This window comes from Dreissena polymorpha, chromosome 6 (assembly GCF_020536995.1).
Source record: "Dreissena polymorpha isolate Duluth1 chromosome 6, UMN_Dpol_1.0, whole genome shotgun sequence".
Taxonomy (NCBI): Eukaryota; Metazoa; Mollusca; class Bivalvia; order Myida; family Dreissenidae; genus Dreissena; species Dreissena polymorpha.
Window position 1 is genome coordinate 32,612,950 of NC_068360.1, and position 27,041 is coordinate 32,639,990.

The 27,041-nt window shown below is 32.3% G+C and overlaps 1 protein-coding gene across 2 annotated transcripts in view; it reads right to left on the minus strand.

The window, feature by feature from the left end:
- Positions 1-8,975, minus strand: part of LOC127834476 (matrix metalloproteinase-16-like) — a 50,461-nt gene extending 41,486 nt beyond the window's left edge. The window contains exon 1 of one of the 2 annotated variants that reach the window (XM_052360342.1): positions 8,641-8,975. In XM_052360342.1, the coding sequence (XP_052216302.1) occupies positions 8,641-8,730 (90 nt within the window). In that variant the 5' untranslated portion in view covers positions 8,731-8,975. Of the gene's footprint in view, positions 1-1,300; positions 1,589-8,640 lie in introns of those variants that run through there. The other variant, XM_052360343.1, reaches the window with a different exon arrangement.
- Positions 8,976-27,041: the final 18,066 nt, after the last annotated feature.

A 27,041-nucleotide genomic window follows, 5' to 3' on the forward strand; every position in this document is an offset into this window, starting at 1 on the left:
GTCGTTGTGCTTTAATTATTTTTCCATCGATGTAGGTAGAAACGAATATATTTGCATTTACTTGTATCATATAAACGTATTACAATAAATCTGTATTGATTTTGGGGTAACAATGGCTTATAAAAGCTCGATTAATTTTGATAAATGATTTATTATGTTCATAAATTTGATTGTACATATTATATCAAATACATCGTGAAATAGTCAATTAGGTAATTACTAATTTTCGTAAAGAAAAAATGTAGAGTTCATGTACTATGTTTATTCGATTAATGACATTTGGAATATATAAACATAAAGGTGTTCCTTAGAATCGTTTAATTCAATTTTCCACACAATTACGATTGTATGATCACTATAAACTGCCTTCATATTGCCTCAATTTTTAATTTAATGATCTTTTACTAAATGTTTAGCAAAGGTTGATATCTAGAAAAAAAACGAAGGGGTATTTTGACTTGAAGAATACGTTTCTTTATATACACGTATAAAGATGTAACGTGTGAATCGCAATATATATGTAATTATCTGACTGAGACCCGGTATCGTATTCTGATGGATGCATATATAAATGTGTTACTCACGCCGTTGAGCCAATATTCTATTCACTTGTCAAGCCAGTTTGATAACAAGAGTACAAACACATGGGTTTGGCAGCAGTGCAATAGTTGCTTTGACGTTGGCGCAATACTTACCTGGTGAAATAACATGATTCGGCAAAATGTGAGCAATCCACAGCGTCTGATTAGTTTAATTCAAGTTACTATAACATATTCGTAAGTGTAAGAAATACGAAAAATGCTTAATCGGATAGTGCTTACAGGAAAAGTGTTAGTGAAAATAACGTAGTACGGGTCACATTACATTTTTCTTATAAATTATTTATTTTTTACACAGTATCTTTGGAAGTTAAATATGAATTATAAAGACAGAATAATTATTAATTATGATGTACATCTTACATTTAATTTGTATTTAATACTGTTGGTCTTACACCAATTAAACATGATCCATGTTAAACTCAACCGACGTTTATGAACGGACATATATATGAATAACGTTTAATGCGACAATTTCATCCAAAACGCAATTTGCATTGACATTGTATGGGCTTATAAACAAAAACTATCAAGACACATCAGTTCTTCTGTTCTTGGTACAAATGGTAAGTGTTATAACAGACAATACATCTCATTAATTCTATGAATATACCTGTCACAAACACCAGCTAGTATATACAATTTTGAAGTACACAAACTAAAAGACGTATTTATAAACAATTAAACCATCACAGTCTTACCATGTTGTTAAGATCACCCCATGTCCATGGAAACGTCCATGAAAGAACGAACACACATTCGACATATTTGAGCACCACGTCTATATCCATTTTGAGCACCGTTCCGAATTATCACATAAACATGTTATGAACCGTCATACTGGAACGTATGTTGACATTTACAATGTTGTAGCTTCCTGTGACAGAGAAAGAATTTGTTAGACTAGCTTGCTTTTTTTTAACTGACTTGTTCATTCGGCACTTCATGACCCATCCCTTTTTCTAATAACTTTTCTAATTATAATACAATGTAAAATGTTTGGTCCTTATTTTATATATTTTTAATTCAGATATGCTATACCCTGATTTGCAAACTATCTATTACAAGTAAAAACATTAAGTACATAGTTCAACGATAATTTATAATTGTACTGGTAATATTTATAAGTTATAGTTCTTTCAAGATCAATAAATTTAGGAACAAATAATTAACATTATCGAGTTATTAAGTAAAAGTTCCCAACAGTAAAATCACTCAAAAACATATCAAATACGTTCGGAAAATGAAAAATGCCTGCATGAGGTCTACATTAACCATGACTGCTTTTGATCCATGGCGGTAATTCCATTCCGCTGTTACTCAATATTTGTTCATGTATCCAATCAAATTTGGTTCGTGACACATTTTTTAATGCTATTGAGTCACTTGGTTATTGTAAGCGCAGCCATGACGATAAAAATGGATGGCACACCGTCACAGTCAAGCTCTTGGAAATTCAGTAAAAAGTTGTTTTTGCTGGCCTTTGCTTAGCAATCGATAGGATTTTCTCACAGGTCTGTTTGCCTGTATCGAAAACCCATTTTGCAAGAGAAATGTCTGGTCTTTAAGTTCATTTTATGTCTGTATAAATTGTAAAATAATAACATGCATATGTACTGGATACATTGTATCTGTTATCTTTTCATATATATATATATATATCAATATAGGTATCTAGTGCACGTTAGTGCTATGCTAGTGTATTATTATATCGTAGTGTACAAGACGGATTTCGTTAAAAGTGTTTATCATTTATACTTGCCTGTCGTTAACAGTGCTTAAATTCAGAGAGATAGAAGTACATAATGCAGTGAAACTTATTTGGTAATAGCAGTTAGTTATCGATTTTCAAATGCAAAGATTTCTGAAAATTTAACGACAAAAATGAATTAAATTTTGTATTTGATTTTATACATGACTGCACCGCGTTAGACAGCTTATTTACTTGTCAAGAAGACAGCAAAACAATACCAAAAATTACAAATACTAGCAAACATGTTAACAATCTCCGCTTGCACTACCGCGCTAAAAATCTGCATTCGTAGCCAATTGTTTAGTGTCTGTGCTATATTAAATTTAAACAAAATCTCATATAACACACCTATACCCAGTCTCTAGTATACATGAAATCCGTGTTTTCAAATATTTCCAGATAACTTTGCTAGTCCGAATAATCATGGGATCTTTCTCTAACGAAATTAATCTCGTATGCATGTACAGAACTCGTGTTGTTAATATCAGTGTTGTATTGAAAATCAATAGTTACATCAGGACCAACGAACATATCGCCCGCCTAGCTGCATTGACACCAGCAATCAACATTTTTGAGTAGCTCGATATTGTTCGCGAATCAATTGTTTTCATGACTATTGTTCCATTTAAATGGTCTTTAATACAAGTAGTCTCTTGAAATGATCTTCAAGTCATATTACTATATAAAGTACCCAGTGCATGTTCTCCCGTTGCAAATACACTTATACATTGGACATGTATACCTCTGATATAGCAATCGTATAGCAAATATAGCAATATAGCAAACGTTTGGTAACCTGAACAAACCACCGGTAAAGACAAAACGACTGCAAGGTAACACCCCTTGAAATGTCATTAGCATAATCCATCATAACTTGACGCATGTGGTTCAAAATAAATAAAATTCTCATTTGCATATCATATAATACATTCACATATCCTCGTATTGTCAAGTATCCAATGAATCCCTCTGACATATACATTTTTTATATAAACATAACAAGCATCCGTATGGTTGTCGTTCATTAGCTACCTTAGCGCTGACATTATTTAACAGGCGAAATAAATTATGATGCGATATGTGAGAATTTCCAGATAGTCTCGTTTATAATTTCACTGCATATTTCAAGTGTGAAAGTCAATTAACACTTAATCCCTCGAAATTCTTGATTGTATCGTTTGGGTTAAAAATGTGTTAGTAATACAAGGTCCCGTTTTCTTTTTTATATAGGAACTACTAAATAGACTAAATGTCTATCGATTTTTGGAGCGACATTTTAAATATTGGCTTTAACGATCTGTATTACAACAGTATATTCTTATGCCGTAGTATTAACGATATTGGAATACATACGATTAAAAATAACATGGTGTAACGTCCAAAGCACATGTTGAATATATTATTATAAAGTGTTCTAAAAGTATATTACCCGAGGATGATACCTTAAATGAATATTTTTCTCATTTGATCGTGGGATATGACCGCCGTTTGTTCGTGAGTTTATTGAAATTGTAACGTATGGACTTTTCAAAAGGCATGATAAGATCAGTTAAAATATTATAATTGTAAGGCAAAGCGATATTTTTAATCACGAAGCCGTGGCGTACTGAATATGGTGACCGCCTAGCGACTGGGAGGTCACAGGTTCGACCCCTACTGCGGGAGCGTTCTTTAGATCTCCCCCAAAGACACCAAGTACTGGTTCTAGTCCCAGTAAACGGACTCGAGAGCGTTTCAAATAAGCCGTCTATTATTAGGCCTACCTACGAAACATGTTCAGTTTTCAACACGGTTGACATTGACGATATAACCAGACTTATGTTATACACGTAAACAGAAAGTGTTCTCTTTCATCGGAATGTTTTTATCAGTAACACGTCAATTGAGAATGGTCATCAGTTGACGTTTATTTAACAAGATGTCTATTACACTTGGCTCTATTTATTAATAATTTGTTTTCATCAATACGTCCACCATCAGCTATACATTGTGCTACTTAATAAATTGAAATAAATGACCGACTTAATTGATCTAAGGTTGATAGATAGATCTATTTTGAGACAAATAGGGCAGCCTGTATAGATTTATTAGATTGTATCTTTATTATATTCCGTTGTATGTTTGTGAACCTAGATGCAAAATAACGAAACGTATTAATCGGCCACAGCAAATTAATTCATTAATACTTTCTTACTGTACATACATACGTCGTTATTACAATCAATTAAATACCTGCAACGAATAAGATGTTAGCATATACTAATTTAAAAACATTGAAGTTAGCATCGCATTCGATGTTAACTGGCACTGTTCGACATTTATCATTTGCGCTATACGCCAACAAAATACATAGAAGTTTCGTTTTAGAATCTATATGTATGTGTTTTATTTTAGGAAATTCTCTAAAGAAGCCAGATGCATGTGATTCCTATGGATGCCACTATGCACAACTCATTTAAGCGTAGAATGTCAAAATAATTCTTCTAACAACAAGCAAGATTTAATAGCAAAAGTACAAACAAATGTCTGGCTGCAGGTCGTTTTTGTTTTCCTTCATGCTGACGCAATGCTTACCTGGTGGAATATGATTATTCAGCGATATGTGTATCTTAATTATTGAGAAGATACAGTAAATATATTTTGCATGGTAGTATTTAAAGAAAAATTCGAACATGAATCAAGTGTTAGTTTGAACTAGAAATACATTCGCTCGAAATTAAATCTAGGCAACATTGAATTACCTCAAAGAGCAACAACGTTTGTTAAAAAATATTCTTAAAAACATTCAATATATAACGAATTTATTGTTTAAAGTAAGTAAATATTTTACATTGACGAAATATTACATATTAATAAATAGCGACAATTAACTGTTTACTGTCGCTTAAATGAAATATCCAGTATTTACATGATCATGCGTCGTGTTCATATTACATTAAAACATACCAATTTTTTTTTCCAAAAGTCAAGTGTTTATGTAACAGAGTGTTTCTTTTTATTGACTGTTTGAGTGTATATGAATAAAGGTGTTATTAAATGTGGCTTCATGCATAGTATACAAAATATTGGTGTGTATACAAGAAACTGCAGACTTTATTTGTCTATTTAAATTAAAAGATCAACTATTACGTTGTTAGTGTTCTTAGACTGTAATACATTTCTGTTGTTTTTTTTAAACTAAATACCATTTGATGTGCACACTATTTCTGTATAATTTAAAGTTTCTTCTCTGTTCATGTGAGGTATCGAATCGTTTACGTCTGTTTAATGTATCTGGTACGTTTTTATATTAAAATATATTAATGATTTGATAGAGAGAAAATCCATGAGATTCCTAAATTGATGCCGAAACAAAAGTGCGTAACCCACTGTTGAACCCACATTTAATCCGTCTGACAAGCCAGATGTGATACCAGGAGATATGTCTTTGACTCTCAAGTTATATTTACCTGTTGAAATAACATTCGTCAGCAAAATGTGAGCGATTCCTGAGCGTCTTGTTAATTTAGAACAGAGAGTTAATATAACACATGTGTGAGTGCTTTAAACGCTAGAAATAATTAACTCGATAGTGTTATTGGAAATGGATTAGTGCAACAACGAAGTTAAAATTTTCTTATAAATTAACTTACATTAAATTAATTTTGAATGCTATTGAGACACAATGTTGGTGTAAGCACCGGTAATAAACATTAAAAATGGATGACATACAGTTACAGTCAAGCTGTTGGAACTGTTGTACATTGTTTGCGCTTACATTTGCTTAAAAAAACAAAAGGATTTTCACCCACTACTATCTCCTGTATCAAAAAGTCATAATGCAAGAGGAATGACTGTTGTACAATACGTTCGTTACATGTGTATTTGCAAAAAAAAGATTTTTTTAAAACGCAAATTATGCAATATGATCTTTTGTTTATTGAACATATATAATATGTGCATTTGTTCTTACAAATTAACTACGTTCACTTTTAAACACATTCATCAGAATTTTATGAAGAAAATATAACGGCTGATTATATTTAAATAAATCTAAACTTGTATTTTACATTTAATATGTATTTAAAACCGTTAATGTAAAACGAAGTAACGAAGTTACATCGCAGTTCTTTTGCTCGATACACGAAATATTAATTCAATGCAACAATCATCGTTTGTATTTGCATTGAATGTATCCTTTATCTAATATACATGTGCTACTATTTGGGCAATATGTTCATAATATATAAGAAAATAGTTATGAACAAAGTACCATTGGCATCCATACCATGTTATGGAGATCACACAGTATGCATGAGAAATCACTTGACACGAGGAACGACCATTCAAACCATTTTAGCACCACTTCTATATCCATTGTTAAGCACCCATTCGAATTATCACACACATACCATGCACTGTCATACTGTAATATGTGTAGACAATTATAATGTTCGTAACTGCATGTGCCAGAGAAGTAATGTTCGAGCGTAACACGTTCTCACTGCACTAAGTGTGGGTTTGGTTTTCAATTCATGTCACTTGCTTGTCTATTAAGCAAAACAAGCTATGGTTTTGGTTTGGTTAGGAGTTCTCAAACTCTGTTGGAATGTAAGAGGTTTGTTCCGTTTTTATTTTCATTTTCAGATAATGTTTGCACGGTATTGCGAAATTATTGCTGAAGCTATATTAGTTTGTTGTTAATGTTGAAAGGTCTTGAGTTTATTATATCATTGTAAATACTCCAAATAATTGTGTAACTTTAAATCATTATTACGAATGAGTACAATATTTTCAATACATAAAAATATATTCGGCATTAATTTGCATGTTACAATACTATTAGTTATATTATTAAACATGATTGTTATAGATAAAGTATGTTAATTTCAGAAAGTTTCCACTGTTTTACGTTTGGTAATATTGCACCATGTTTGTTTACAATATCCAAACAAATTATTGCGTGACACATTTTCAATGGTATTGAGACACTAGGTTTGTGTTAGCACCGGTAATAAACATTAAAAATGGATGACATACATTTACAGCCAAGCTGTTGGAACTGTTGTACATTGTTTACGCTTACATTTGCTTAGAAATCAATAGGATTTTCTTTCTCCCACTACTGTTTGCCTGTATCAAAAGTCATTATGCAAGAGTAATGAGGGTTGTTTAATACGTTCGCAACATGTGTATTTAGATAAAAATCAATTATTCAAACGCATATTAAGGGATATTACTTTTTATTTATTGAACATTATATTCTTGCACATACTATTCTTTCATAATGATAATCGACGTGTAATATATCATATTTAATAAAATGTTCAAGCTGTACATATGTTCTTGTGCGTTCCCAATTCGTTAGCCAGGTTAATAACAAGTAATAAAGACAATACATGCTACACGCAAAAGACATTACAGGTTGTCAATATCGTATATTTGTATAATTTCTGTTTTTGCTACGTTGATAAATAGACATATATGATAACGTGTCATAGTTAAACAACATTTAATACTACAAACGTATTAGGCCAGTTACTCGTGCAATCCGTTTTCTATTTATTCCATGATTACTTAACACATCCAATAATTATTTGAACGTACATAATCATCACGAATGTTCTGATCTCTTCTGTATGGTATTATTGTAAATCGATAGTAACCTTAGGACAAACGAACATATTGGTCTCTAAAATGAAACAAGCAAACGACATTTGAAATTATATTACAGCTGCTTTATTACATTTAACAGCTCGAAATAGTTAGCGCTGAAACAGCAATGTTCTCTTTACGGTATTTTTATGACCTCTTATTCGAGAGGTCTAGATGGATTCAGCTTAAGTTTATATTAGAGAAAAGAAGTTCCAAGTGCTTTCACATTTAACATTAACAATATATCATACACGCTCTCTCTGTTCATATTAATTTATATCACATAAACTTAACTAGTTGCACGGGCTTTGTTTTGAACATAGAACCTTAGAAACAATATTTAAGCCCCCAAAATAATCTCATTAGACAATGATTGGATGCATATGTATTACCAATTGCAAAGTGTATTTCGACAAGCTATTTACATTTTTAATTGAATTCAACTATTATCTAATGGCTATGTACGTTTTATGTTTGGTATACACAATGTTATATACTATCACAGTGGAAACCGGCTAAATAATAACCTCGGCGTTGTAACACTCACACTTAAAAGTACAAAAGTGCAATAAAAGGTAGTATATAATATATTTCTAATATACAAATAAAAACAAAAATAAAAATGAAATATGATAATTGCCATTAGAAGCTTACCATGTTATCGAGATAAGCCAAGACCAATGGAAATGAACATGACACGATGAACACTAATTTAACCCACAAGGGCACCACGTCTATATCCATTGTTAAGTACAGTTCAGAATTTAAACATAGGTAGAACTATCAACTGTCTTTGGCACCGTATGCAGACATTTAAAGCGTTGTTAACTTCATGCAGTACTCCATATGAGTGGTGTGCGGCCCCAATTCGCTTTTACTGCGTTCTTTTGGCATTCCATGTCCCTTATGTGTCATATTCTGCAGCAGATTTGTTTGTGGTTTCCGTACATTTGTGCAGTTTTAAAAACTGTACTTGTACTAAGTTTGTATTGTATTTTAATATTCAGCTCGTGTTTACTGTATCATGTGCTGCAAACTAAATGAGGTAGCGGATTCCAAAACACACAGTTTAAGCTTTAAGTGAATGAAATGTGTATGCATACATGATTTAGAACTAACATTTACATAAATAATGACTGTTTTCGATTAAGCACCTTAATCCCAAAAATGTGGTGTCCATATATTCAATCAAGTAGTTACTATACTTATTTGAACTTACTGAGTTACTGGCTATATGCTTATGTAAGCACAGTTGAACATGAATTTAACAAAATGCATTAAATATGTTTAAATGCAATTCATTTTCCCAGCATGCGCATAGAAACCTATTTTATTTTACACACGGCTGTTGTCTAAATCGAAATTACAAAAGCGTTGCCTGATGTTAAAGATGTTAGTGTTTTATGCCGCTTTATATTGAAATTTGGAAAATTATTGACACGCACACGCAGAGGCTATTATATAAATATAGATACTTAGAACATTAGATAGCTGCTTTACATATTCTATAAACAGTAATAAGAACTCAAAGCTTAGTATCAAATGGGCTTATACGAAGATTTCAGAAATAAACTTGCGTTTAATTTGCAACATCATATTCTTTACAACCTTTATGTTTGTCATTTTGAATCATAGAAAATATCTAAATAAAAATGAGATTCAATTTTAATTAAGTATAACAAATATAACAAACGTTTAATACCAAATCAATTATTATTTATACTCGTTCTTCTTAAGTCCTAAAATAATCCGTGCATGTTATTCCTAAATTACTGCTTAAATCCGAAAAATAATGTAATCTGTTTTCAATTCATATATATGTATTCATAGAAGTTGTATGTTTCTATATTGTGCATTTATTGTAAATCGATAGTTACATCAGAGCCAACGAACAGGAGACCGCTTCAATAAACATCGTAGTAAACATTAACGATGCGATACATTTTTCGAAGATACATAATTGAATAAAGTCCATATCATATGATTATAAATTTTCAGTACTTAATTGATTACATTGACATCTCAAGCGCCGTATATATTTGACGAGCATGGCGAGCTAGTTCGTCTACTTATAAAGATTACAAAATTCTCTCGTAAGTTAAAATTGTCGTACGATCGTATGAAACAGCTCCCAGATTGATCGCCTTAGCTGAAATGAAACCAACTATCAACGTTTGCAATTTATAACAGCTGCTTCATTTGAACTTGTAATCAACTCGATTTATTTGCTTTAAATTGCCCCTTAATTGAATAGACTTCTTAAATCTATTAACATCTTTCATCTAAACGGAAACCAGTGTCAGATGATTTAATATAAAACATATCGTGTCTAGGGCAAACGTGATCTCGGTGTACGTAATCAAAGTAGTAAAACACGTTCTGGAATGGCTGAATCGGCACTTCTAAAAATCTGTTTTAATAATGTATATGAACATTAATAAACGCAGTACACACCTAGAGTCGCTTGAAACAAAAAGCAAGTTATCAACCGGAACATACAAATCTGGTGTCCATAACTTAAAAAATGTACTTAGTTTTATATGTTCAAAGTATACATTTTCTAACAAACTTTAAATTACAATCAGCGTGTCAAATTCATTTGCTCATGTAGGCAATATATTATTAACCCATATATATAGGCGACTTTTCCGTGTAAGATACACTCTCCTAATTTAGACTAGTTTTCATATTTAATCAGATCATACGACTTAAAGTATACATCAGTACAACTATGTAATTATATTAAAAATATATAGGTACGATACACATTAACGCATGCACTTACGCGTATAAAAACCATTACTCGAGAAATCTAGTCTGCTACATTCCAGTATGTAGAGTGCACACCCAAACAGCTTATAAACATAACATTCATAATCTGGGTCTGTAAGCAGGTAAAACGATAGTGTGCACGGTAACAGATAATCAGATCTGTTTTGGCAAAATTCTAAAACAGTATGCGTCATTTAAAATACAAATCACGTTTTAAATGTTAAAATCTATTTTAATTAAAAGTACTTCAAATATAACCACTATTTGACAAGTGTGTGGAAACGCATAAGTTATCGTTTACGGTTTAACCGAACGTTGTTCTTTTTTTATTACAAATCTGTTTAGTTTACATAAATTGATTAAAAAGAACCCGATGCATGCAATTCCAATTGACGCAGATACGAACGTATAAATCCACGAATCTTCACTTTCTCATTCATTTTCGTCTGATCTTAAATTCATGGATTGTTTAAGATGTTTGATATAATACTTCAGACTTGAACGTTTGGTGGAAATTCGATATTGTAGGTTAGAGAACCCATGGACAAGTCACGAAATGTATTGTCCTGTGACGAATTTTGGTGTCTAAGTAAAACCGTCTGAAAAGCAACATTTGATAACAAAACAACGTACAGTACCTTTATCAGAAGTGCAAGGGTTTCCTTGACGCTGACGAAATATTAACTGGGTAAAAACATTTCCAGTGATATTCCACAGAAAATATTCACCATCAAGAATGAATAAAAGCAAATAATAGAAATATTTAACGTAAGCGTATGACAAAGACATGGGTTTGTTCGAAGAATGTTTTTTTCTCAGAGATTTCATATGTTCTTTTTATCAAAATCTTCGGAAAATTGACCAAGCAAAAAACAACAAAAATTATTATATGTTTTTGAGTTAGTCAAGATTAATTTGCATTTCACAGAACAAAGCATATAAGAATAGCTTATTTTGACTTTTGATCATATAAAGCTCATCGCCGCCATTTACACGAATATACAATAACAGCATGTGTTTGAATTAAATACAAAACACATATAACCTCAAAGAAAGATACATTACATAAACAAGTAATCCATACGTTTCCGTAAGAATACATAGTGTCCACATTCAGAATTTAACAATATTAAAGCGAAACAGCATACATCTAGCATATAATATAGGAATTATGAAACTCCAAACTCATTATGTGGAGAGAAAACGTTGCTAATTAGTTTGATATTTATGGAAAATTGCCAATTACAGATGAAATACTGAAAGTCAGTCGATGCCAATGCTATATTTGTAATTTAAGACGACTGTTTTTGAATTGAAATCCAGTACGTTTATTAAATATACTGAGTATACATAGTTGTTTTTCAATATAAAACACTGTTTTTAATATCAAATCAGGTGGTTACGTGACATAGTTTGGAATACTATTTAGTAATTACATTGTTGAAAGCGATGGGCATACAAATTAAAAATTGATGGCAAAGCTGTTGGAAAGTGTAATTGTTTTCCCGGCTGTGCTTAGCAATCAATAGGATTTCACACACTGCTGTAGTTTTCGTTATTCAGATGACAATAAGCAAGCGCATTTCTTGACTGCGTTTTCAGGAGTCACATTCAAGTAGGTGTAGATAAGGAAATAAAATCATTCATACACACATTATTTGCTATAAATATAGGCGATTTATACAATTTAAATCAAGTTTAAAAGCTTACTTCCGAACAACGCTGCCATCTTGCTCCAACCGCATGACAGACACCTGTATGCACTGATCTCGTAATTTGTTCTTAGTATTTCATGTTTATCGATAGTTACATCAGAACAAACGAACATATTAGTCGCTTGAGCTGAAATCATGCCAGCGATCAATTTATGCAGCTGCTTTTTACATTTTTTGAAATAGCTAGTTGCAATTAACGATTTTTTTTAAGGTTTAATTAACCATTTTATAATTTTACTAGTCCTGAAGTTCAAGAGATCTGTTGGATTCATCTTCACATTTCTACTATAAATCTGAAGTTATAGATGATATGAAATAAAAAAATGCTTTGCAGAAATAATATTAACACGTGTTTATGCTTCCGACTATGAAAATATTGCATTCACTGAACACAATAAAATTAAAGTCGATAATGTAAAAACGTATTAAATGTTAACTTATTACACATCAACTGTAGGGTATGAGTACAGGATTTCTCCGCAAGTGTGATCAAAACAAAAGGGGCTGTATGCCACACGACAAGTATATAACGAAATATTTCAAGTTTTATCTCCCTTTATAATGATAGGATGTAGAGAAGTGTCTCAGAACATTGCTGTTTGATTCATTATAATAAACTTCAGAGTTGTTGCACAAATACTGCATTAGCACTTTATACAAACATCTAATTTGAATTAATGTATTTTTACAATTTTTTCATCGAAAATAAATGAAACATTACCACAATAACAATAATCTTGTTTTGTTCATGTTTATTTACATTTAAGGTCAATAGCTCATACAAATATATGGCACATAAGACATAGAATATATCACATAGAATATATCACAGATTTCAAAGAATTAAGACTAGGCTGATTAGTAATTTTTACAGTTTAAGAGCATCAAAGAAAACGCTTTTACTGTATGCATACTTAAAACAAAAGGAAAGTTTTGTAACTGAAGTAGGTTTATATGAGCATGAATGCTAAGGACCTATGGATAACCCTTTAAGCTGAAAGCTTATTTCCAAAGAGATCCATAAAACACACACTGAAAAGCAAAGTGAATCATAACCATATGAACAAAAGAAACATTAACAATTAACAATTAAGATTTTGGTACAAAACGGGATTATTAAAAGTATGCGTTCATCTTAAAGGGGCCTTTTTACAGATGTTGGCATATTCTGAAGTGTATCATAAAATGCTTTATATTGATAAATGTAAACATTGGATCTAAGAAGCTCCAGTAAAAAATCAATAATAAAATTTTAAAAAGAAAAAAAAAGTAAACCTCTGTAGGGCTCGAACCAGTGACCCCTGGAGTCTTGTAGTAAAAACCAATTAGACCGCTTGGCCATCCTGCCAAGTATGTATAACGAACGTATTTAATAATATATAAGCAATCTTCGTAGTTTCACAAAATTAAACGACAACAACAGAACTCTCCAAATTATTCAATCGTTTCGCGTTGCAACGCTTTATAATTTTCAGGTTTATAAATCGTCAACAGATGTATATAATGGATTTATTAGAACGTGGTAAATGTTCAGGTTTACTGTTTCCTCACAAATATCATAACTAATACGAAAATTGGCGAATCTGAAACAACTTTTTTTCAATTTTGTCAGTTTGCCAAAATGTGAAAAGGCCCCTTCAATATGCATAATATCGCAATTTAACATTGTTATCATAGATTATTATTGCAACATAGTATTAGTAAAATAAAAAGTCACATTTACTGTGTGATACTTGTTGTTTTAAGAAGGTGCTATTTCACTAATTGTTTGAACCTAACAATATTGTTTACACCTTTAATATTGTCAGGGAGAGAGTTTCAGTCTCATTATTATGGACAAAAGGTAAAATTAAATTAAATCACTTGGTTGCTCTAGAGCTATTAACAAAGTTTTCCCTAAGATATGAAGGACATGTCTTATAATAGACTTTATGCATGTGATTAAGCCTTAGCTGTTTAGTACTATTTATCTTATGACCATTACAAGTGATTTTTGTAGACCCTTGCTAACTTAAATTTCGTTTTGGGCCGAAAAGAATATATTCAATTTTGCCCAAGTGCAAGGATAACTTATTATATACCAGCTTTTTAAAGCATTACCAAGTTTGGTATACAATCAGGATCCTTATGGCTAAACAATATTGTGCTGTCATCAGCGTACAATATAAGTTTACAATCAGTATTAATGCTAGTGACTTTGTCATTATCGTAACATAAAAAAGCAGAGGGCCCAGTATACTACCCTGGGGCACCCCACAAGTGACTGGAAGAGGGGTTGAAGTTGTTCTACCTATGTTAACTATTTGGCTTCTAGCCGTCAGGTATGACTTAAACCATGGAATTGACCGAACACCCATTAACTCTAGCTTCCCGAATAGAAAGGCGTGACTGAGAGTTACGAATGCCTTCCGGAGGTTTAGCATTATCATCCCTATGTACAGGCCTTTAGAAGTATTCATTTTAATAGTATCAAGGATATTAATTAGACAACAATCAGTAGAGTATGATTTTCTAAAACCTGATTGGTGATCATACATAATATTATTTGTAACCAAGTAAGATTCAAGTTGAGTATATACAGCCCTCTCTAGAATTTTTGAAACAATACTTAAAATACTCACTGGCCTATAATTACCTACATCCACGGTTCTGCCTTTCTTATGTTAAGGTTTAACCCTAGCTTGTTTAAAATTATCAGGGAGAATACCTTCAGCAATAGGTGAATTTATTATAAAAGTAATGGGGATCTTTGAAACTTCTGCACCATCACTCAAAAGGCTAGCGGGCATGTCGTCTTAACCAGTACTTTAACTGACATTCAGACTGCTCAGAGCACACATTTCTCTGAAACATGCTTCAAATGCATTTCTCTATTGTCTGGATATTTATCCTTATAAAATTGAGTCAAATAATCAGAGTCTAGGTCAAATTTATGTTTTTAGCCTGGACGCTTTTTTACTAGAACTGATGCAATACTAGTAAAAAATTCATTTACATAGTTACAATCTTTAACAATATCATGACAAATTTCATTATGTACATATAATACAATATTTTTAAAATGTATTTTAGTATTTTTGTACCCAAGAGATTTCAAAATTTGCCAGAGTTTCTTTGGTTCAAATTTATTCTTTTCTATTTAAGTTGAGAAATATTTAGACTTAGCAGGCTTTATGTTTCTTTGTACTAAGTTTCTGTATTTAAAAAATTGCTTATAGTCATCCCTGTTACCATACTAAGTCTTTTTAAATTTATGTAGGTAAGAATCACGTGACTAAATATCCTCTAAGACTTATGAATATAGCCCTGGCTCAGACTTAGACTCTAAACGTACTTCCTTAACAGGCGCAACAGTATCATATATATTTAAGGAAGTCTGCTTAAATGAGTTCCAAGAAAAATTTACATCATTGGCTATAGGCTCCAGTCAGCCAAAAGTAATTTCTGTAAGAGAATATCTTTAGTATAATTCTTAAGAGATCTTATTTTCATAGTTTTATGTGCAAAACTTCTGATTTTTTAACTCTTCCTAGTGCAAAAAGTAAGCATGTGGTCGCTAAGACCCACATGTATGACACCATACTGGGAAATCTTATCTTTATTGTTACATAAATATGATCTAAAAAACTAGAACAAGTAAGACCAATCCTTGTAGGTTCATTTATGATCTGAACAAGGTCAAACAATCTTTAAAAATATTACACTATTCTTTAAAAAGTGAACTACATAATTATATTGGTATTATCAAAAATGTAAGTTTCACAGTCTTACCTTACGTGGTTCAATACATTTCCAAGTTTGACATTGACATCAATTTAACCAGGTGGTCTATAAACAGTTCCAATATATATAAATAGGTTTAAGTCTTGGTAATAAAAAATCAACTGATAAAAAATCAACACCATCAGTATGTAGATCAAGACTGGTGTTAAATGCAGATTCATCTCTGATGTAAACACACACGCCACCTCCTTGTCTGTTTCTGCGAATAATGGTATAGTTCGGTATATGGACTCCTCTGTCTGTGATAGAGCTATCGTGCCACGATTCCGTAATTGAAATGATAGATGCTTTAGTTTTCTGAGCAATAATGCTCAGTTTAGGAATTTTCGGTAGTAAGGATCTTGCCTTTACATGAATGAAATGAAGGCCTTTACTAGCGAAACATTGTAAGTGAATATTCTCTGCTGTAGTTGGATTTATAACGTAAGTGTTATTATTCGAAGAATCAAAATTATTGTCTACGTCTTCTTTATTGGAATTTGCAAAAGGAAGTTTCGACGCTGTGCAGCCATTGCAGATGGAATTTACTTCAACTAAGTTCACACACATTTGTTCGTGCAATTCTCTGGATACAAAACCGGTACACTCAATGTGAGTTCATTTATGACACTGATCACAATCTATAGCTTTACTGGAATTGATTACTCCTCTTCCACAAAACGTTCATAGATTTTTGGTTTGTCTCCCTTTCCTAGTATTGGACGTAGTACTTTTAGATGGACCTGGATTACTTTGTATGTCTCCACTACGTAATAGACATAATACTATTATAGTTCTATATATAGTTCTTGAATAATGTCTATCTTTACGAAGACTGAAGAATTTCCACCCGAAATTACAACCGGGTACGATCTGATAAGGTACGAATAATTCGTAAGTATGCAAATGTAATTTTATGTGCGGGTTTCAACGTTTACAATATTCTCCGATGGATCTATAAATCGTTTTCTGTTACTTTGTGTATAAAACTTGTTAAAACTGTTAAACGAGTTTATTAAAAACCATAAAAATATTGCGGACGTTATCCCGTGTTGACCCGCCATCTTAGGTTAATAACATGTGACTGTTATATAGTTGAGATTAGTTCGACAATCGGAAACGTGCATGATTTATTTTAGACAAGACTACGATTTCCTAAAACGATCGGATTTTGGTCGCTTAAGAAACACAAATCATTAATATATAAAAAAATTTATTTATGCCCCGGTAGGGTGGCATTTAGCAGTTGAAATGTCAGTCGGTCTGTCTGTCTGTCTGTCTGTCTGTCTGTCTGTCTGTCTGTCTGTCCGTCTGTCCGTCCGTCTGTCTGTCTGTCTGTCTGTCTGTCTGTCTGTCTGTCTGCCTGCCTGTCTGTCTGTCTGTCTGTCTATCTGTCTGTCTGTCTGTCTGTCTGTCCGTGCGTCGGTCCGATAACTTTAATATTGGCCATAACTTTTTCAATATTGAAGATAGCAACTTGATATGCATGTGTATCTCATGGAGCTGCACATTTTGAGTGGTGAAAAGTCAAGGTCAATGTCATCCTTCAAGGTCAAAGGTCAAAAAACAAAAAGTAACAAGCTTTAAAGGGAGATAATGTCTTTTATATCATTTGGTAGGTACAGATCAAAAGGAAAGTAATATTTTTTAAAGGGATATAACTTTTTTTTTTTAATTCAAAGCGGCGCAGTAGGGGGCATTGTGTTTCTGACAAACACATCTCTTGTTTTTTATTATTGTTTTTAACCTAAATGTTATATTTGAATTTCACATGTTCTTTCGTAGAAGTATGTATATTAATTGTGATTTCTTACACAGTGAATCATAAACGATTATTCATTAACAACAAAAACGGTAGACGCCTGCATATGTTCTCTATGTTCGAGCTCTAAATCTTGAAAAATAAGTTACGTTTAGTTCACTGAAAACTTTGTTGTTGAAGATTATGTTTATTTTTGAAAGCGCTCGATGCGAAAGGGTATACTTTATACTTAATACTTTATATACACCTACTTAATAGGTGTTCTTAATGCGTAAAGCGAACTTTTACCTGGTGAGTTATGACATAAAGCGCTACAAATGTCTTTTTATTAATACTTTATTAATATTATAGGGCATATACGAAAGGGGCCACTGCAGCAGGTTGCTAATATACAGTGCATACTACCGTTGTTTTGGTTGGGTAATATGGTTAATCTAGGCCTAAAAGCTACATTCTAAAGTCAAGCAATTGTGCACGGGTCGTGACGGATAGGTCAGCATAAATAGTGCATGGTCGTCGCGGGAACGTCAGCATATTCGTAGCCTAATACTACAATCCCTCGTAGAATTTAAGGCGTGCACGAAGCGGAAGGCACTAACAATACTTGAAGTAAGCATGTTTACTTAAATGTATTACACAATGTTATTTATCATGAATTAATAATTACGACAATTTGCAGTGTGATTTATATTTGTTCGTGATTTGTTACTTGTTTGAATAGATACCAAATATGTTTTAAGGCGTTAACTTTTTTATAAATCCACAAATATATGTATGGTAAATATGTAGCTTACAACCTTGGGTATCGAACGAACAGATCGTTTTTAATGCATTTACCTTCATTTAACAGATCTCATCATGGCATTTTTGTGGTGTTTGCCTCGATCCTTGCTTTAATTGGTAAGACACGTTCTTTTATTCGCATCATTTTTAATGTAATTTTAAATGTGCCTGAAAAGTTAACATTTCAAATTTATGACTTTTATAATTAATAATATAGCACGATTGTGTTATCCCCGTCTTTCTCTTTCTATCAAAAACATTATTTCCATATATGTATTTATATGTCGATATGTGAAGTTGAGGATGGCCGGGTCCTATATTTTGGTGTCCGGGACATTGATTTTTTTCAACTTAACCGTGGACAACCATTATAATAAACAAAATGTTTTAAATGTTTTCATAGTTTCTTTAAATAATATATTTGATTTCAAGCAGGTAATCAGAATGCTTTGTTTAGGAAAATATTTGAGTTTGATAGGATAATTAAAACGCACTCAAAGCCAAAATAGATCTATTTTTTTAAACAAACAACACAACAGACATAGCTAGGAATTATTATTATGTCAAATGTCTATGGTCAGATCCAAGCGTTAAATGGGTAAAAGAGAATAGCTTGTTTTAAATTGTAGTTTTTTATGTCAATATAGTTTGCTTACACGTCTGTGTAATGTTGTAAACTTGTGTAAGTTAAATTCAGATGATAGTGAAAACCAGCAACAGAAACATAAAGAACAATCCCTTGATTATTTTGGTTATAATTGCAAACAGTTACATATATACCATTCCAATATTGATCCAACTTAAAAATACACTGACACAGGTACAAACCATCTAAGCATTAAACAGTGAGTTGTCTTTTTTTAATTATTTGTAAGATCTTTTAAGTAATAAATGCATTTCGTGATGACGTTAGTTTGGCAAAATGAGTTTACCCAACAGACAAGCTATATTTTATATTTAATTGTCCGAGATGAGGTAAGATTATTTAAGAGTTTGACATCCCTGGCGAAAAAAGTGAAATAATCAAGTTTTATTTCGTGTAATAGTCCTATCCAATGTCAGTTTCACACGCAAGCCATTCGTATACTCTAGCTTATAGAGTGGAGTCATGAAATTCCCGCTTTCTCACGGTAAATCAGCGTTAACAAAGCTGTAATCAGTGGGTATATTATATATGATACCATCGGTGCACCCGATTGAAAAGGTTTGATAATAGCAATTATGCAATGCAATTGTAACCATAAACATGAAGCTGTGTTGTGATTTCTGCGTTACAAATTGCACCAGTAAAGTGGCATCTTTGATGAAATTATTACAAATAACATGACATTTTGAAAGAGCAAAAACGACGTTAGCTGGTCAACATTTCAACAAATAATTATAATCTTCATTCAATTGATATTCCTTAACACGTTAGTTTGACGAACAAATAAATAAATATATAAAATAAAGATGATCTACACTGTGTACTAGAATCCTGCTGTGGTGATCACTGATCAGTCCAATACCCGCACTACATGATATTGCTCCTGTACAAAGAACATCCTTTTACAGCCCTTAATTACTGATTGCGTTTATTGCTAATTTGCTCATTGAAAATTCACCACCTATTTTATAACATAAACATTTTATAATAAATGTTGTTTAATTAACAATAATTCAATAAATACTTTTAACAGAATCATGTCACTAAGGTCTATTTATCTAGTTTAATATTTTATTAGATATATTTAAGATTTAATAAATATTTTAAAAATTAATAGTAAAATATATAAACAGTAACATGTCTCAGTGTTGCATTGCATAACAATGGAAAATTTAATTAATTATTAAGTAATCAGTGTTTAATAAATAATAATAATAATAATAAATAATAGCAATAATAATAATATTAATAATATACAATGTAAAATCATTGAGTCTTTTTTATTTAAATTTTTTTACAATTTTTTTACTAGTTCACTGATCGTTTAGTAGGTTAATCGGTTATTCGGTGAACTTGTTGCATACCTAATTGTATGTGATTTGGTTAACCCGGCCCTAATAAATATTCCGTTTAATTCCGTATAAAATTGTAGCGTATTATGAATAATAACAATAATATCATCCATACTTAATATAGATATTGCAAGAGACTTTACTAGAATGGTCAAAAATGGTCCTTCAAAGAAAGCCTTTTGGAAACAGCGACCAGAAACTGACATGGCATTTTTGTAGTGAAATACTCTAAACCCATTTTTCTTTCGATGTTGGTGTATGTATTATTAGAAGTGAAATGCAAAATGTGAGGATTTTACAACCGAAACCGCAAAAGAATGCGAATGAGTTATATTTTGATTATATTACCGCAATGTTTGCTACTGTTGTAGGTCAGACAAAGGCCAATACACCGGAGCGGATGGCTCCAGAATGGGATATGGAGCCGCATATACCGGTAAATACTTGTATAAATTTGAGTCGTGTTCTGAGAAAACTGGGCATAATTCACGTGCGTAAAGTGCCGTCACAGATTAGCCCATGCAGTCCGCACAGGTTAATCAGGGACGACACATTCCGCTTTTATGACATATTTCGTTTAAAAAGTCTTTTCTATGCATAAATCCAATTTAGGCGGAAAGTGTCGTCCCTGATTAGTTTGTGCGGACTGCACAGGCTAATTTGGTACGACACTTTACGCACATGCATTATTCCCATTTTTCTCAGAACACGACTCATTTATACCACACCGTATAAATGTATACCACACCAATAAGCTTCTTTGTAGAAAATGTAAAGTGATAATGTCCGTATATGCATTGCCAAATCTGTTTTTTTAATTGTAACTTACATTGACCAAAGTATTACAATTTGTTTTATTTCAAGAGCAAAATGGCAATGTTGTACACATTTTGTTTAAAGGTTCAAAACATGTTTTATTGAAATTTAGTTGTATTTTTTACGCATGCAACGTATTAGATAATGTTCAGACAACCATGCGTTCATAGTTACTGAATAGCCCAAAACGAAGACAATTCATTATATGAAATACTATTTTGATAGTCTCACTATTGATTTCATTCACGCAAAAACTTACTATATATGTTTATTGAAACGTTTTCATATGTAATGAAACGAACCCGATAACATGATTTGTGTATTATTAGTTACACAGTTAGTACCTGATGGTGTATGGGATAAACACCCTCGGTAATTTAATACCATACGATTGTAACTGTGTAACGATTATATCTCAACCGACTACGGTACTCGGGTACTTGGGGTGTACGGAAATTACCCGGGGTGTATGGATTATACAACATGGGCACCTGGCCACTCTATGCCAATCAAATTAGGTCATTTTTGTAGGAGGTGAGATAAAATATGTTATTCAGATAAGACAACTATAATTCTAGATAAAAAATAATTCATCGCATCACGGAGTGTAATCTAGAGTCCATGATCGCATATTATTGTTAAAACACAGTGAAATACGATACATGTTATCTTCTTCAGCAAACTAGTGATATGCCGCCCGGTGTTGGCGTCGTCATGGTTTCCATGGCTCTTTTGTTACTAAGTTTGATGATGGTCAGTAGAAGGTAATGGTGTTACTTGATGTTTTTATCTTCTCTTCATGACATTGAAGACTGACAATCAAGTCAAAATGTCTAATTTAAAATGCGGTACAAACTGCTTTGAATTTTATAATTTCGTTTGCATTATTGTTTTGCCTTGACAGCATCGTATAAAACAATATATCAAGCTTTTTATAATTATGCTGAATAATCATATTCATTATTCTTGGTAAAAAAATCATAATTATATTACTACATTGAACACAAAGTTATGGCTGAAACACTTAAAATTAAAATTTTGCATTGAAGACAGCAACACGAATAATGTAAGTGTGTCTTGAATCACTATATATGTCATATTTTAATAATTTGTGAATAAATTATCACCAATAATAATACATCTAGCTCTTTATTTTAAATGGTGTTGTAAAATGAAGACTGTACATACTAAATCGGCAATTATGCAGAGCGCCATGATGTTTTTTATCGTCATTTCTTGTGTGTATAGCCTATACCCTATTTAAAATAGAAAGCAATCGATTGAGTGATCTAGCATACGTTTAAGATTCAAGTATGCTTGATACCGTAGCAGTTTTATATCCATATTCCATATGAATTTGTTATTTTCATTATGTAAGGAATTATTTTAGTGAAATGGCAAATGGATTTAACCCTTACAGTGCTGGAACCGAATTTTAAAGGCCTTTGCAAACAGTTTGGATCCAGATGAGACGCCGCAGAACGTGGCGTCTCATCAGGATCCAAACTGTTTGCTATTCTGATAATATTCTTTGAAAAAAATCGAAGAAAATGCTGATTTTAGAAATTCAGCAGACGACATTTTAGCTGACGACAAATTTCCCAGCATGCAAAGGGTTAAAAGCAAAATACAAATCTGCAGAACATAATATAAGAACACTGCATTTGTATACGTTAACCCTTTGCATGCTGGGAAATTTGTCGTCTGCTTAAATGTCGTCTGCTGAATTTCTAAAATTAGTATTTTCTCCGATTTTTTTCAAAGAATATTATCAGAAAAGCAAACAGTTTGGATCCTGATGAGACGCCACGTTCTGTGGCGTCTCATCTGGATCCAAACTGTTTGCAAAGGCCTTTAAAATTCGGTTCCCGCACTGAAAGGGTTAATTTGGTATTTTTGTTTGAGTATGTAAGTGGATGTGATGATAATCAACCACATTTAATTTTAGAAAAATGCGTATTATTATTGTATTTTTATACTTCCTTTCCCATATTGCTTACGTAGCTGGTTTATTTACAGATGAATTGTCTGTTACAAGGTCTCAGAATTCAATAATAAATATCGTTATTACACGGACCACTTGTTTGTGGTTAAATTTGCACGTAAAACTCGAATTCATATGTTTTGGAACTGTTGTATACGCTGTTCCACAAAATGTTTCCAATGTTGTTATAAGACTTATTTTATTCCGTATCGGTCGACTCAAGTTTCAAACGTTCATTTGCGATAATTTAAGAGCCAACGTTGAATGCATTCGTTATTTGAAATCAATAGAATCTACATGATGTTGAAACTAAACCTATTTCAGATCTGTGAACGCGGTTACATATTTAGTACCACATTTAAAAATGCTCTAGATTATTTTGTAAATATTCTCTGCGTGCACATTTCTCAAGAAATCAAAATGTGTACAGCGAACTGGGCACAACGTCCTTAAATTACTTGAGCGTCGCGCTTATTCGCGGACTTGACGATGTGATAAATAATGAACGCGAGTAATGACCATGAATCAACGTATGTTTTAGAGATATAATAAAACGATTATATTATATCCACAGCTGTCTCACTAACATCAGCCTCGCCTGTCGGCTCGTTCAATAGGGTATGTCATCCGTGCACTAGTATATATATTTCACCGCATTGAACACAACGCTATAAAAGAACATAATTCTATTCTACAGTTTACCGAAGCAGTAACATTGAACCGAGATAACAAAAGTGTATAAACTGCCTAAAATATACTGCACAGGTTGCATGCACGCGGATTTTGCAGGACTGCTCATTTAAGCTTATGTTTAAATACACAAACACATACTTGCAAGAATAATAATATAAAATTGTTTTCTGTAATTATAATATTTGTGTACATCAGCCGCTTCTATCAATCGTTAACTATTTCAAGAATTATGTATTCCACGTTTTTAAACTCTGACTTTGTACAATAATGTACGCGGCTGTTTTGTTAACTTTTTGTTATTGTTATTGGACGTGTTAATTAAGATATGGTAATTGTATAAGTGTGTGTGTGTGTATATAGGTGTGTGCGTGCGTGCGTTAGAGTGTGTGCATATGGGAAAATGTAATCAACAATACATTTATAGTCTTAAATACTTTCTGTTTATAAATATTTGTTCCTTGAGACCATTTCAATATCGGAAGAGAAATTAATAATATAAGAGAAGTCATATAATATACTTGCTTTTTATGACACTTATATTACACTGTTACAGTACTCTTATGTCCGTCAAAGTCTACATGTTTGCATTATACTGTAGAAATGCATTATACATACCATAGTTGTTTGAAGGCCTTATTGAAAATAAGATTGCCATTGTTAAACTGTTTGCATGACTTTGTATCAATGTGTTGTCTTAATGAGTTACCTTCGGAAAATAAAGAGATTATTATTATTATTATTATTATTATAAATGAATCATCCACCTAAATCATGTTAATGCAGTTATATGAAGTGGAAGTGAAACAATTATAACCCTGTTACAATATGCATACATTTTTATATCAAAAGTAGCAATTGGTGAATAAGTTTAGCAAAGCTTAGACGCACTGAGAATGTAGTCAATTTCGTTTAACCAACGCTTAATACACTCAATTGTTCATTTTGTTTAAAAAACAAGGACTGACTTTCAGAAAATAAATGTACAAGTACATGACTTTTAGCAGGTTTGAACACTTGATGAATCATGATTGTCAACAATTTCTCAAGTGGTCACTGCCTATTTCAGTTTATGTGAAACTTGGAACACAATTGAAAGCTAACACTGTGTCCAAAGGATTTAAACTGTGTGTGAAGTGGTTGCAGAGTTTAACAAACATCACGAAAAATGGTGGCGTTTTCTGCACGTATATACAGATAAGGTTTAAACAACGTGTACAGTAGCTTAAGCATGGTTTCAAACATGTTTTACTACAAACATCATTCTTGATTTGCATGCCAGTAATAAGTCATATTAAATATATTAAATTGCATTTTTACAACAAATATTGCAAACACCATGGGATATCCTTTCGACGTTTCAAATCAAATAGCTTCGTTGAATTGTAAAGACAAGTTTGAAATTGTAAATCAAAAGAACAATTATTATATAAAATCACACACAATTAACTCGGAGTATTTTCTTGGCATATTAATTTATATATAAATAGATACGCTGTCGTTACAGAATCTTATGTTGGAATCTATGTTTCAAAATTGCCATGAAACATTGAAATCAAGTGCAAACTATCTTGTCCACTTTAGCACACACAATAGTTTTGTCCTATATAACCAAAACATAATGCCTGCAAAAAAAGTTCAATGTTGATATTTGTCCAACCCTTTATGTATGAACAGAAACATAAAAATAAAACTGAGTAAATCACATCTGGATCAGCAGAGGAGAAATCGTATTATACCACGTAGTGCATTGTTAAATGTTTATCCACTGGATTTGATAAATGAACAAACGTTTTCATCTCAGATATATATGCTTGTTTACGGTTTTCGGAAGCGAAAGTAGAAGCTGCACAAAATGCAAGGACACGTATTTTATTGCACATACAAGCATACAAAATTTGGTCTTAGTATTAAAATGTCATACAATGTTGAGTTAACGTTATCACGTTATAACGTGACTTAAAATTCTTACATTCTTAACATATTCTTCGACGATCACCGGCTTTTTTCTGAAGAAGAAGGGCAAAATGAGTGCGTTATTCTGCAACAAACCATGTGCGGAAGCTAATGTTGTGAAAGTAGCAATTGTTCTGAAAATGCCCGTGCTTAAACGTGTGATCCAGCAAATATGTGATAAACACATAATTTATGTGTACTGCAGCGCAGTAAAACCACAAGACTTGTGAAATTGATGTACACAAAATGGTGAAGTTTTGTTAATTTGGCATGTATGTTGAGTTTAATAACAGAAAAGTGTCACTGCGTTTGTCTTTAGGGATTGTACTCGTTGTGTTGACGTCAGAGCAACGTTTGTATGGTTGTGTTTGGTTTAAGCGGACAAAGGTCGGAGTATATATGAGCCGCGTTCTAAGAAAACTGGGCTTAATGCGTATGCGTAAAATGTCCTCCCAGATTAGCCTATGCCGTCCGCACAGGCTAATCAGGGACGACACTTTTCGCTTTTATGGTATTTTTAGTTTTAATGAAGTCCCTCCTTATCGAAAATCAAGTTTAGGCGGAAAGTGTCGTCCCTGATTAGCATATGCGGACTGCACAGGCTAATCTAGGATGACAAATTATGCAGATGCATTAAGCCCAGTTTTCTCAGAACAAGGCTCATATTATAAAGAGTACTTGTGTTATACAGAAAAATAAATCGTTATCGCCAGTTAAGTTTTATACGCATCGGTACTTCAAACCGCTGGTTATTACAGTAATAACAGACTTTAAGCCGGAAAATATTTCTTAAATATATAAATATCTTGTTTTCAAA